We start from the raw sequence: 14,505 nt of genomic DNA, 5'->3' as shown, positions 1-14,505 counted from the left end.
CCGTTTTGATTTTGCAAGTAACTCTTAAGTTCTCTTAACAATCCAAGTAGTTTGTTAAGAAGTTAAGAAGGCTTACACAACTTAATTTCTGCCTCCCAGCTCTCTTTTCCAAATAAAGTCCTTGCCATGAGCCCCTGGGGAAAGTAGGCACTGAAGCTTATCTGAGCTTCTGAGAGCTTGTTAGCTCAGGTACAACACTGAGCTAACATGTCTATCTAGTCTATTAAATGCCATTTGCTCAAGTTTGTGAATGGGATTTGTGGACATATGTCCAAAATCATACTTCCACAAATGGTCAAAGCAAGAAATGAAAAGCCTCCTTCAGACTGCTCAAACATGAGGCTCCAATTCAGCCCATGTGGACTATTTCCAGTAACAATTTACTGCATCTACGTCCTTGCTTGGAATGCTGATGCTCAAGGAGGATGTCAACTGCACATATTTGCTCTCATCCTCACTACATTCTCACTAAGAATCATCTTGGAGTAATTAAGACCAGTTGCAGCTTGAACTCCACAAGGTTTAGCAACTAAAAATCATTTCTGCAGTATGTAAAATGGAAGCTATATGGAAGAAAAATGCAGATTTAAACTAATTTACTGAAATGACCACAACTAAACTGTCTTTGTAGTTCAGACCTTTGTTTGTAAACCCGAGTCCCAGCTCTCTTATCTATTCAAAACATAAGTACAAGATTATTCAGTGTGCTAGACTGTAAATATTAAGACTGTATTTCCTGATTCCTAACAAGAAAAAGTTTATCCTTAACCCAAACTACATTAACCATGCTGTACCCAGAGCTGAATAAAACAATCTTTTGCATAAGGGTGCTGATAAAAAGAGATTGAATGGGAAATGATCTGCTCTTAACAGTGATACTATATCTGAAATTTCACTAGTGTTTCTTTAAGGATTTAAACATCAACCTTGTTGATGCTGGATCAAAAATCACAACAAAGGCTCCTAGCAGAGCAGATGGGCATTTTCTAGTGGGCTCTAAATTGCTTAAAGGAAAAAAAAGAAGAAAAAAAGACAACCATTAAACACAATGAGACACTTCCAATGAAAGAACAACAGCTGTTCTTACTTGCAATTTGAAATCCCAGACCTTAAAGAGAATACCAGGCTGCCAGTGCAGGCAAGGCATAATGAAAATTCTGGTCCATGTATACACAGTCCATAAAATGGGATTTGTCTCCTTTTTGACAGGACCTCTACCTGTCCTCACTTTTCAGACTACATTTAAGAAAGGAAACACAGTAGTTTCTCCTCTTTAAGTACAACTCATTTTCAGCACACAAAAAGTCCCAAAATTCTAGTGAAAGGAAAAATGAAGCTATTGAACATTCTACTTCATGTGACAATGTGAATTAGTTTTAAAAAATCTCGGTATTTTATGAACTAAAAATATCAATGGCATAATATAAATTCTAGAGAGAACAATCCAGTTCCAGGAAAATGAGAGAAATGGGATCTGGCAAAAAAAGTTACCATTACCATTAGTTTAGACTGCTGAAGCATTTACACACATCCCCAACATATATTCTGGCACTGTTTTTTTTTTTTTGCCTTTTTCCTTAATTATCTTCAGTCTAATAACCTAGCCAAGTTCCAAACTTTTCTGTGCTTCCAAACAAACACAGACTATAACAAATACATTCACATGCAAGGGGGAAAAAAAAAAAAGGAAGAGGGAGAGATTGTCACAGATAACCAAAAACATAAAAACATTTGATTCTCCATCCCCAACATGACTGAAGTCAAATGTGAAGTATGTTGTGTACAGGAGTACGAGTAAATATTTGAAAACAGTTCTGAAAACAAAATGATTTTGTTAAGACTCTAAGCCAGCAGTTAATTCACGAGGGATGCTCCAAGATTATTTTCCTTTGTAAACCATGACAACAATTATAGAGTTACAGAAGCATCTGGAACAGATCTCAAGTTAAGTGTTTCCCTTAGAAACTCACAGTGTTTTAAAGGTACCCAAATTCTTGCATTCCTCTTCCTCAAGAAGCCCACTGGGGATGTGAGGGCTGGCTAGGACCACACACAGCTCTCCAAAGGAGACACTGGTGGATGAGGAGGCTCTCCTGGGTCCTGCCCAGAGAGGGGGCCTCTGGCAGTGGCACCTCAGGAGCTGGGACTGACAGCACGGCCAGCTGCTGTGGCTGGGGACACCCAAAGGGTTTGTGAGCCAGCAGAACTGGTGCTTCTGAATGCTTTTGTCACAGCACAATACACTGCTGTAGCTTCTGAGAGACCGGGAGATGAGGGAGGGTGGGACCAGAGGCAGCCAGCACTCTCCATCTTCTGGGGTATTTTGGGAGGCAGTTTTGCCTTGATGCTTTTTATAACCGCTGAGGTCTCTATATATACTCCTTCCTAGGCTAGGAAGTGTTTAAATGCCACAGGAGCACAGAAATGCAGGCTGGCTCCAGGCAGGCTGTGTGCAAGCTGCCCTGCCAGCCCCAGCCCACCTGCTGCTACATGGCATTGTCTGTTCCCATCCTGGACATCCCGTGTCCTGGGCACCAACAGCACAATGACAGCACCAGGGCCAGGCGAAAGAGAATTTAAAGAGCCTTTTCAGTTCTTAATTTAGACTGAGCTACTCAGAAGACCAACAGAAAGGCTCGTTCCACCAAACTTTGGAATCCAGTCTAAATGTCACTCCAGAATATTCTGAAAATTGAAATAGAGCATGACATTCATATATATGCTGCTTTTTCAGGCTGTTTATACTTCTTGGGTGTTGGGTGCATTTCTGGAGCTTCCTTACAACCGCACATCCTGCTATAAATCAGTTCCTGTATTATTCTGCATTATTAAAAAATTTCATGCAATCTAAAACCAGCAGCAAACAAGCAAATACTGTTCTTGTCAATAACACTATATGCAATTTTGGAGCACTGGGGCAAGATGGCTGCAATATGTGCTATCCAAATCCACTAAAACAGCCCTGCTCAAATTTCAGGAAAAGCTAAATTAGTTCTTGTATATAGAAGAAACCCTGCTTTATACCCTAAGCACTCAAACTGGCAAAATGCCTCTTCAGAGGTCATTCACTTCAGTATGGCCACATCACAACTGCCTTCCTCAAAACTCTTGTCTCCTCAGAAGGACTTCTGAGGTCTCCAACCAAGTGCAAAATGTAGGAAACTGCATGCCATGATTGGTGTGACAGAACACTGCAATAGAAGAGGCTCTTCTCAGGCATGAAGTCCTTCTGGCTCTTGCAGTAAATGTGATGTTTCATCCCCTTTTCACCTCTATGCTTGAGGGAATTACATTCATGGACACACCACGGCCAGCTCTGCCTCTCTACAGAGGTTAAGAGAATCCTAAGCCTAACCTCAACCAAAAAAAGATTTCAAGGTTCTCTGTAGGGCTCCACCCCCTTTTTCTTCTTTCAACTCACTCCAAGCATGGGTTTAACAACTAGGTACTCACAAGTCTTCTCTAACTGCTATTTATGATTCCCACCAGTCACAGATGTTCCCTCCCTGCCCAGTGGTCAACTGTGCCAACTAACCTCTGAAGTGAGCATCTTCCCTCAGCCATAAATCTCTCCTGAAAGCAGAATTCTGCTGAGCCACATGAACAAGACCAAAGACTGAGTCTCTGGAGAAGTCAGGAATTATTAGGAATAAGAACAAATTGTCTGTAAAATCAGATACTGCAAGGTGAAGGAAACAACAGTGGGGTGGTTAAAGAAGTTAAAGAAAAAGAAAAAAATAAGATTAGAAAAGCACAAACTGAATCAGAAATGTTAAAATAAACATTCTGGGGCAATGAAGGACACAAACTATGTCACAGGCTCTCATCCCAACATCATCGTCTTCCACAAAGACTGCTACCATGCATCTTAGCACTCTGCTACCTATGGGTAAAAGCTTACTTTTACTTATAGGTAAAAACTATCCTTCCCAGCTGGAGCTTTATCACACCCTCCAGAAAAAAAAATATTTGTTTTACATCATAGAGGAAAAAGAGTTACTGAAACTTTGGTGTTCCTGAAGACATCCAATCCTTTAACACCAGCGAAAAAGAAAAAGTGTCAGAAGCAAAAATCTAACTTCTATATTCAGCATTTACATTGGCTCAAAAGTTGAAAAGGAAACAACAAATTGTATCCATTGTCAGAATAATTGCAGATATCCACAGGATAATGATTTATCCCAATAATTATCTACATGACAATAATTGAAATGAGGAACATTAATAAGTTCCTCATTATTGCATTTTAACAGGTATCCCATTGGTATACTTGTGCTTGTATCCCATATGAAGGCAAGCTGGTTTTCTGGAGTTGCCTGTGTAAATTTAAGACTAAATTTGAAAGCTTTACATGCAAAACTATTCAGAAAACTTCAGAAATGTCGATTTAAAATAATAATAACTAAAAAAAATACTGCGAATTGCCTAAGTGGAATTCATTATGTGTGTGATAAAAGCCACCTCCATATCTCTAATGTCACCCTAAATTCTTCAGTGCATAGCTAAGAAACATGCACAGGGACTGAACTCTTATTTGAATGTAGCTGGCTATTAGCAATACAGCTGCTACTTTTACTTTGTCCCTCAACTTAAAATGATCCATAATTCTTTTAGAGCAAGCAGGTAGGGCATCTCAGACCATCAAGGGGAGCAAAAAGCCACATGCCACCTTCCCTGCCAGGGACAGAGAGCTGCTAGTAGCCAGGAGACAAGGTTAAAACGGGAAATTCAAGAAAGCACCTACTCTCCAACCCCTCAATGGAAATCTGTTACTGGTAGGGAAGTGATACAGCATGATGGTTACAAATATGTGGCATGATAATTTATTTGATTTCCCATTGCGTTCACTTCAAAGGTGCCAGCAGCTGCCATTGTCACCAGTGAAATCAATGTAAAACAGCAAGATAGACAGCTTGGTTTGCTCTCATGACTAGCTCAGCCACAAGGTAAGCAAAGCAGCAATTACATCAACTGAAAGAGTAATTACATCAACTGAGAGAGCAGAACAGAAGTGTAGGAACTGCACAAATCAAGCAGCAAACTGTTTGAACACTGAAATGTCATACTCTGCCCTGCCAAGCCAGAGACAAGTTTGATCCTGCCTTGAAGATAAAGACAAAACCAGCAAGATTAACAACATTAAAACAAAAACAACAAGCCAGCAATTAAAGAGCTTGGTAAACTTCCTATTACACCTATGCAAATAGCCACAGACTATGAAATCAAGCATTCCAGGAGACCTAGAAAAATAACACTTCTATTACAGGATGCCACAACAACAGTAGCAGAGTAGTGCACTCAGGGAGGAATGAGCTGTTGAAATAAAAACTTCTTGGATCAAATTTTATCAGCTATAATGCTATCCAAAATCACCTGACCAGAAACTTTCTCTCAGCAATTCAGTTTGGCTGCCCATTCAAAGTGTGACTGTGGGCCTACTCTAGTTTCCAGAGATCATTTAAAAAAAAAAAAAAAAACAAAAAAAAACACCACCCAGAAAAACAAACCCTGTCCAAGCCCTGCAATTAAGTGTTAACTGGCGTCACTGAAAGCATCAGTCACTCTCACAGACGCTCTTGAGGAAACACAGAACAGAGGACGAGGTGTTCCCTCCCTCCTCTTTCAGATTAGGGCTAAGAAAACACCTGAACAGATTTTTCAACCCCTAAAGTGTGTTTTCTCCAGTGACCATACACAGCAGGAAATCCACAGGTATGGATTTCCTTCCTGTCATTATAAACTTCTGTCTCTTTTTCCTGCTGTTTCCCTGTGCTGGGACAGGTGACATTCTGAAGCACACCCTCCCTACCCATCACACTGAGGCACACACAAGTTGCTCCAGCCTCGACAGAAGCTCACACAAAACTCCTGGAATAAAACATTATTTTGGTTCTCCAGGAGCTTCCATACAGAGCTGTCCCTGTGGGAACATCCCATGGCAGACTGCTCTAGAGATGCTGACACTTAAATCCTGGGCTTCCCAAACCTGAATGTTCTCTCCAAAACTGCAGACATTGGAGAATTTGAGCTGCTATACCAACAGGAGATAGAAGAGTTTTGGTGCCATACTGACCAGGTTTCTATAGCAATCTCTAACTAAACCACTGCTAGAAATTTTGTTTTAATTAATTGTTTGCATTTTTAACCCTAGCACTAGTACCAAAGTTACATTATTTATACAAAAGAGATATTGAAATAAGTAACACACTATAATTCTATTTCTAGACACACTTTCTAGGTTGGATGAAGTCGTTTCCTTCTAAACAGTCAAGAATTTTCCTTTGCTCAGGATCACAAAACACAAGCCAAAAGTCTTTCCCAGTGGTCTTACCCACAATCAATTCTTCTGAAGAGTCCATGGCCCAACAGAGATTTACACATCAAAGAAAACTAAGTATGTACATTTCCACAAATCAATGGGGCTTCTTTACCCCCCACGGCAGAACAAACACCACAAATTGCAATTTGTCTCATAGCACCTCCTCATTAGAGCTCCTAAGCAGCTAAAAAAGAACCACCTTGAAGATTGCAAGGTCCCTGTGGAAGTGCAGCAACCTCCCTGGACACGCCTGAACCCTGCTTTTAGCAGTGTGCTACTGCTGCCACAGCAGGCAACCCTAGAATTAGCTGCAAGCTCCAAGGATGGGATGATGCCAGCTCCATCCCAACGTCTGTCAGTCCTCAGTCTGTCCTGACTGACGGTAGGCAAGCATAGTGAATAGCCCAGGCCTGGCTCCAAGCCACCCTGCCAGCTCCACTCATGATCTATTAACCAGCAACCAAGGACCAGCTCCACGTTTGCAGAGTGGACAACTGGACTGGCACAAATCCTCGGCACAAGGCACTCCACACTAAAGGGGATGAAAAGTGGTTTAGGCTTGCCAGAGATGTCATCAGGCAGCCTACATAGCACTACTTATTTTATACACCTACAATACTGCCCAAATATCTCTTGAAGATGGTGAGAAGTTTACCAATTTTAGCAGAGCCAAAAGTGACTCTCCTGATTCTGCAGGTCCCATAAGCATCTAGAGACAGGTGGGAAGGGAAGCAAGGTCACCATAAAGTAAGATAGTCTTATATTTCTACAGTTAGTAAATGATGCATCAGTAATAGATACCATAATAAAAATTATTTCCTAATGCTTTATTTTTAAAGATATTTTGTCCACCTAGCAGGTGTCAAAAGACAAAACTCTCACACAGAAGCAATATAAAATAAATAAAATTTGTGAAGCGATCATATCTGTCCAAAACAAATTAGGCTTACACTTTTCTTGACTAGGGACTCTATCCAAACTTGCAAGGAAAAATCTATTACTATCAAGCAATTGAGATCTCATGACAAAAATTACAAGTCAATATTTTCTCACTTCGGTCTCCTGCTCTTAAAGTAGATTTCTAGTGTTTGGTCTCCAGAAGTCCTTGCTGTGAGGTGGGAACCTGACCATACAATTATTGTCATTAGTGATGAATGATGTTTATGAAACACTTTTCTACCAAGTTCAGACTCTCATAATACACACAAGAATGACTCTTGACCATTTCTGTTCTGAAAAACCATCTCTCAAGAGAGACAGAAAAATGTGGAGATCAATATATTAGTATGTACTTGATTCAAGGTGTAACCAAGTACATACACTGACTTTGAGATTGTCAGACAAACTTTAACTCACAGGTTTTATTTTTAAAATACTCCATCATTTGACAGCAAATTTCATGCAGCTGAACAAAATTAGCAGAGCAGAAAGTTCTTTTAGCAAGGTACTGTGTCAATTTAGCAAGCAATTGGGCTTGCTAAACAAAACAGCAAAGAAGAAAACCTGAATTTAACCAGAGTTCAGAACCAAGAGGTCCAAAAACTATCAGAAGCCTATTTGATCTATTATTGGGCTGTTTGCATTTCAGACTATGCTTCTAGGAGAGAGAGAGATGAAGCATTAAGGCAAAAAATTAGTCAGTTAACTAAATAATTTCCAAGATATTTTATACACATAATTTTCATTTAACCTAAAAGTTAACACTGAAGGAAGATGCATAAATGTATGGCCCTGTTTAGACACTTATCTGACCACTGACTGACCAAGTCAGTCTCCTGAATTTGTGGCTGAAGAGTCAGGTGCACCCTCACAACCAGCTGGAAACACTTCTCCTTCCCAGTGTCACACTGAGGGGAGGAACAGCTGGCTCCAGCCTCACCTCCAAAACTGGCAAGATGAAATGATCACTGCAACATGCAGACCTTGAAAACCACGTACCTTACTGTCAGCCACACCACAAGGTACAAAGAGCACCTTGCCCTATTATTCATCCTAATTTCAGTCTTAAAGTTAGCATTATACATTTAGGGTGCTGCGGCTGTCCTCTGTTGAATGGGCTCATTTCCAGCCAGCACAGAGAAGACCAAGTTTTAATTTTCCTAGTTACCATTCAGACATATCCAACATGTTTCTGCATTCATCATGAAAGGGGTTTTTTTTCTGCATTGCACAAATATAAATTAGGAGTTTCAGATATCAAAAGTAACACTATATGATTCAAACATATTTAACACCTCGAGGCTTCCAGGAGGCATCTGGACTTAGAAAGAAACAGATTTCCTTGAAAACAGACTGCTTGCTTCCCAGTGCTGTAACACTGGCTACTGCTAACAGTTAGGGAGGAATGTTCTGAAATGCACATACCAGGGCCTAAGTGCATGAAAGAAAAAGAGTAACTCATTTTAACTTCACTGTAAAATATGGCTGAGCTAATAAAAATTCATTTTGGGGGAGTGGTGGTGTGATTTTCATTTTGGTTGCTTTAATCAACAGATCTTTTGAGGAGAGAGACAGCTGGTACCATCTGTTCCCGGACAGAATGAAAACTAAAATTTCTTTGCTGTACTTACATGTGAGGACTGAGTTCATAAAAGTTTCGGTTTCTGTATTCTTCCACTTTCTCTGGAGTATAAATGGGTAGAGATCTGTAGGGGTTTATTGATATCACCACGCTGCCAATGTATGTCTGTTGAAGGAAAAGAGAAAATTATTGCAGGGTTTTGGTTTTTTTTAACATACTTTTGCTGCTTATATATTACTTGCCCATTTAATATTTTGTGGAAACAAACAAACAAAAAAAAAAAGCCTAATTGTAGCAATTTTTAATATATTCATACTTTGCAAAACACCTTTTAGGTACTCTCTCTGTTGGGTACCAGGTAGCTGTTTCTGCATAACTGAAAGCCTCTTATGATGATTTTCTACAAGAAAGCCCAATTTCTGTGACTAATTCAGCTGAGAGAGGGAAAGGCAGAAGGACACAGATGTTCACGAAGAACTGACTCCATCTGCATGGCAAATGTCACACGAGCTTTGCTTCAGCCCTTGGCTACTCACACCAAACCCCAAAAGGCAAGGCTGGCGTTGGACTGTGCCCCTCTTCCCAAGGAGGAACTTTATGTCACCTTGTCAAAGCCTCAGGCACAGAAGAAACCTGAAGGGGAACAGCCTTGGACAGGTTTCTGTCAAAGGAGAGATTTACTGTCAGGGTTCAAGCCAGACTAAGTCCTGCCACGACTCCTCAGCAGACATGAAATGCGATTTTTATTTACAGATTCTAAACGTACTCACCACCACCCTTGGGAAGCAAAGGGAGAAATGTGTTGTTTCACTCTGTTAGATCCCATGCACTGCTGGCCTCAAGGAAGACCAATTCTGTACACCATTAACTTGAATCCTTAAGCCTACTGTCAGATATCCCACAGCTCCAAGGGCTGCAATCAAATACACTGAGCGGCAAAAAATGCCAAAACCCCATTCCATCCTGCCTGCAGATACTGACCAAACACTAATAAAAAAAACCCCAAGTGTCTGGTATCTCTTTCCACAACTGTGAAACAAATAAATAACACCTCATGAAACATGGTTTTCCAGTAACCAGCTCTCCCTGGGAGGTGTATATGCTCTACATAAAAGCCACAGGTTCCCATTACTTGGATTACATTTGCAGTAACTACAGAAGAAAAAAAAACACAATATTTTTTTTAAATGTGCTATGATTCTAAAGGGCTTTCGCTCAGCACCTGACAATCAGTACTTGGATTTTTTCCCCACAAAATTTCTTAGAGAAAAGACTGTAATTTGCACTTTGAAATGGGAGGAGAGGCATGAGGAGCTCAAGTGACTGACCAGCATGTTCAGTAGAACACCAAATATTATGGCCAGGGCTGAAATGACAAATGAAAAATATTAATTGTTGCAACCCTTCCAGATGTAACTTCCATGCCTAAAGCAATTTCCTGCTAAATGCTACTAAATCTGGTCCTAAGCAGAAAGTGAGGAGAGGAATATCTCCCATTTTCCATTGCACACATAAGCACAGGCAAGCTGTGAGCTCACATGGCATCTTCTGTCCCAAACTGAGTGGAACAAACCAGACTGCAGTGATAAAACGAGTGGCATGAGGCCTCCAGAGACACTCACAGCTCATCCCTGTAGTGTTTTCTACTCCTGAGATGGATCAGAAGCAGCCAAAAAATTAAGAGTTTTGCTCCTTTCAAGCACACACTGCAGTGTGTGCTTATGTAAATGTTCTTCAAATAAAGAAAAAATTGTTCTGGTTTTGTGGTCATCCTCCCCCTATGGAGGAAATAATTTTCCAACTACGTCTAATCTCTTTGGCTGAACAAGATGGAAATGCTAAAATTGCCTTTCTACAGTGTTTACTTTGCTCTCTCTCAACACATGTGGCCTTGGCAATTTGGAAGTCTACAGATTCCTGGCAATACTAACAGATGCCCAAGAGTAAGAAGCTTTCTAGTCTTCCCAAGTGCACAGATAGCCCAGTTAGGACTCCTCTCTGATAAAACAATAATAAATTGTTTCCTTCTAAATCTTAGGAATTTGTGAGCTCAGCCTGTTGTGAAACCAGTGTTGTAAAGTATCAGCAGAAAATAGAAGAAGGCCAAACCTCGAACATTATATTTTGAAACATGAATTCTTTGGAACACAAAGACTTGTCCCTATTCTGCTATCATAATAGAATACAATTTAAGTGCTAAGTTCCTTGAAGTACCCTGGGACATGAAGATAAAGAAAGATTACTGAAAGTGAAAACCTTGATTTTTAATTTTGAATACAGACATTTAAATGAGATTTATTTAGAACCATGTCTTCATAGCTAAGTGCTTCTTAGACAATGTATTTTGGGAATTCAAGTCAGCTCTTTGCTGCCAGATACGAACAAATACGGGCCATTTCCTAAAATACTAATATTTCAAAAGGTCAAATGGCTATAATGAAACAAAGACATACTCCAATCCATTTTAAACACCAAGCCAAAGTGTGCCAAGAAGTCATTGGGTTTGTTGCAAAGCTGCTTACAAGAACTAATACATTTCCTCTTCTGAAAATGCCAATCTCTCAAAGCTGATGCCTAATAGCTACTTGCTACTGGTGGTCTGTGAGATTCCACATAACAGGGATAAGCAGATCCGGAAAATAGCTTTCCCACATAACATCTGTCTTCCCACCAGAGCTCTATTATAAACAAACAAAATAAATGGCTTAAATCCTTGAGCGAGCGACAGGCACAGAAACATTCCAGTGCTGAAAGCAGAACGCCCAAGAGTAGTGGGAGACCATACCACAGCACCCCAGGGACAACAGAAATTCTTGAATTTCCCTGCTTAAGGACAAAAATGAAAGAAAAGTGGCCTCATGATGATGGATGCACAGAATACAGTCAGGAGATTTGATTTCTTTCTCGGTTTGACATGGTATCCTTATGCAAGTTTGGATGAGATCTGCTGTCTCCTGAAGTTTTACTAACTAGACTCCTGATAATACTCCTTCCTCCCAATTTCTACTTTATTGCAACTCGCAGAGGTGAATTCTGTGTTTGCTCAGAACACAAATCAAAAGGACCCCCCACTCAGTGCATCTCTCATGTGGCATGGCAACACTGCTTCAGAACAGAGCATTCAAATTTCTGTCAGCTTAAATGACAATACACTCTGCATTCTCCACCAAAACAACACAATCAACTCATTCCTGTTCAGACAAGGGGTTAACACCTCAAGCAGGAAGAAAATTCCAAATTCCAATTCAACTGGAAAAGCTGTTAGTGTTTATTACACATCACTTCTAAATACCAGTCCAGATGCAATGACCAAGGGCCTTTGACGTCCCACTTCCTCCCCCTAGGACTGGAGGCCAATGCAACCACTTGGGGCACGATATTAATGCTACTTCAAGTTTACAGGGACCATGCAAGGCTTTCTGAGTCTTTCTCACCCAAGCAGACAGGCTTAAGAAAAAGCCTTATATAGCAAGATGACAACAAGGCTCTTGCTGTTGTGAGAAACGTACAAGCAGCAGCCTCTTCCCAGTCAAAGGCTAGGGAAACTATAAAACTGGACATTTCCAGCTGAGAGGCTGCAGAAACCTTTCAGTGAGCCCAGGTTTGCACCAGGGTGCACAGTGGAATCTGATACACAGGATAGAGGCAGTGCAGGTCAACCCAAGAAGGGCATCCTTTAGAAGAGCACTAGTGCAACTAACGGGAGAATATTCCACACCCTGTATACAGTATATTAATAAAGTTGCTTTTCCTCCTGTCAAAGTTAGACTTGCAATGCCCCAAGGGCCAGAAGAGAGGAGATTGCATCTGCAGAAGCCAGGGAACACGACTGACACCAGCTGAGGCAGCAGCACAGAAGGTGTCCAGCTGGGGCTGTCGTAAAAGCCTGCTCTGTATCCTTAAAAGCTTTTCTGGATCTGTGGCAATCTCTGCAAAGCAACCTTCTGCAGAGGTTAAAATCATTAAACATCTACACAGATTTGTTGCAAGCCTTTTGGAATTGTAGCCTACATCCTTTTTGTCAACTCTGCTAAAAACAAACCTTCTGCTTCTTACTTCTTGCAGCCTGTAACAGCCCAGAGAAATTGCTGCTGCACACAAGTCAGTCCTGCTGTAAAATGCCCCAAGTGCAAATGTACCTGGCAAGTGCACTAATTCCCACTAATTCTATTTATTTAATTTGTTAAACTTTGGAGCACAGAAATAGGAAACAAATTTTAGTAAAATAAGATTGCTAGTTTGGATTCTTCTATTTATGCAGACCGATTTTAATACTCCAGATATATATAATGCACATTCCTTTTGTAATGGCTGTGCTCAAATCATTATTTGGTTCCTAGATCTTTGAAGAGTTTCAGATCATGCCACCAAAACAATTCATTGAAATGGGAGACAAAGGATCAAAGAAAAGTGTGACTAGGTTTTATTGGAATTAATCCAAAACCAAGCCTTGCCCAGCACTGTTTTCATTGTGGTTGGGGAGGGCTGTGTTTTGGTTTTCTGGGTTTTTTTTCATGTGACACATGAAAATAATTTTTCAAATATAATACTCATTTTCCTTTGTATTTGTCTGACTTACTGTATTTGCCTGATCCAGTTCTGGATCTTGCCAACTCATAAGCACGTGTGCTACTGCATGTTCAGAACAGCTGAGGCCAAGGAGAAGGCAGAGGAAGCCTGTACTTACATGTTCTAAGTGTTTTGAGCTGTCTCAACCTCCAACAGAGCCGGGCAAATTTAAAACTACAACTTTACTCTATAATGAAATTTCCCATTTTAATAAGTGTTACCAGCTAGATCAGTACTGTATTAAAATATCACCTATTATTTGAACAATCATGTTCTGAGCTCAAATTCATTTTACATTGTGCTTGCCCATAACAAAATAGCTAAATGCACTGTGTCTGTGGTCTATTGCTTTTTTTCAGGCGGGAAGCACAAAGTTGCAAGAGACAATGTTTGAAAAGAGTAAGGAAGAGAGCAACATCAAGACTAAAAGCAAAACCACCTGAGCCCATTGCTGTTTCTGGGGCTTTGATTTACTCCATTCCTGCGTATGGCCACGGAGGTGCTTGTATTGCTTGGTGGAGAGGGACGGGCAGGGTACTTGAAAAAGACAAACAAACAAACAGACATGGATCTCATCCTGTAACACTCCAGGGTTTGTGGCACTGTTCCACAGCAGCACATACAAAACAAACTCCACCTGTGATCCAAGCTGAGCAGCTGCATGCTGGGCCAACACTGCTTGTGCTTCAGTGAGCTGGGAGCTTGAGCAGAGAAATGCATCACTGGATTTCTGAACAAGCACAGGCTATTCTCCATGATGATGAAAACCCTCTTGCTCAAGCCCACCTTCCTGGAAACAGCATTTTAGTCCCAGAAATAGAGTGGATAAAGTCTGTATGTTGTAATAGGATAAAAAACCCCAATCCTGGTAAACTACTCTATGTGCTTAAATGCAGTTATTAACCAGGGCAGGCAGCCTTGTAAAACCTGCATGGGACAGTACAGGCTGTAGAAAAACCTACCCAGAAGAGCAGTGGATGAGGTCCTTAAGGGATGAGAAAGGAAAAACAATCAAGGACAATAACAAAGTGAGGAGACAAAATAACAGTCCTGTACAAAGTACATCAATGGCTGATATAATGACTCAAGAAACAAA

At 40.6% G+C, this 14,505-nt stretch overlaps 1 protein-coding gene across 9 annotated transcripts in view; it reads right to left on the bottom strand.

The window, feature by feature from the left end:
• Nucleotides 1-14,505, bottom strand: part of MYO1B (myosin IB) — a 107,361-nt gene that overhangs the window by 69,637 nt on the left and 23,219 nt on the right. For all 9 annotated transcript variants that reach the window (XM_039728562.1, XM_039728561.1, XM_039728566.1 and 6 more), the window contains exon 3: nt 8,890-9,005. In XM_039728562.1, the coding sequence (XP_039584496.1) occupies nt 8,890-9,005 (116 nt within the window). The remainder of the gene's footprint in view (nt 1-8,889; nt 9,006-14,505) is intronic.

This window comes from Passer montanus, unplaced genomic scaffold, assembly GCF_014805655.1.
Source record: "Passer montanus isolate IOZ18808 unplaced genomic scaffold, ASM1480565v1 scaffold66, whole genome shotgun sequence".
In the NCBI taxonomy this organism is placed as follows: Eukaryota; Metazoa; Chordata; class Aves; order Passeriformes; family Passeridae; genus Passer; species Passer montanus.
This window is presented reverse-complemented; position numbering and strand designations above follow the sequence as displayed.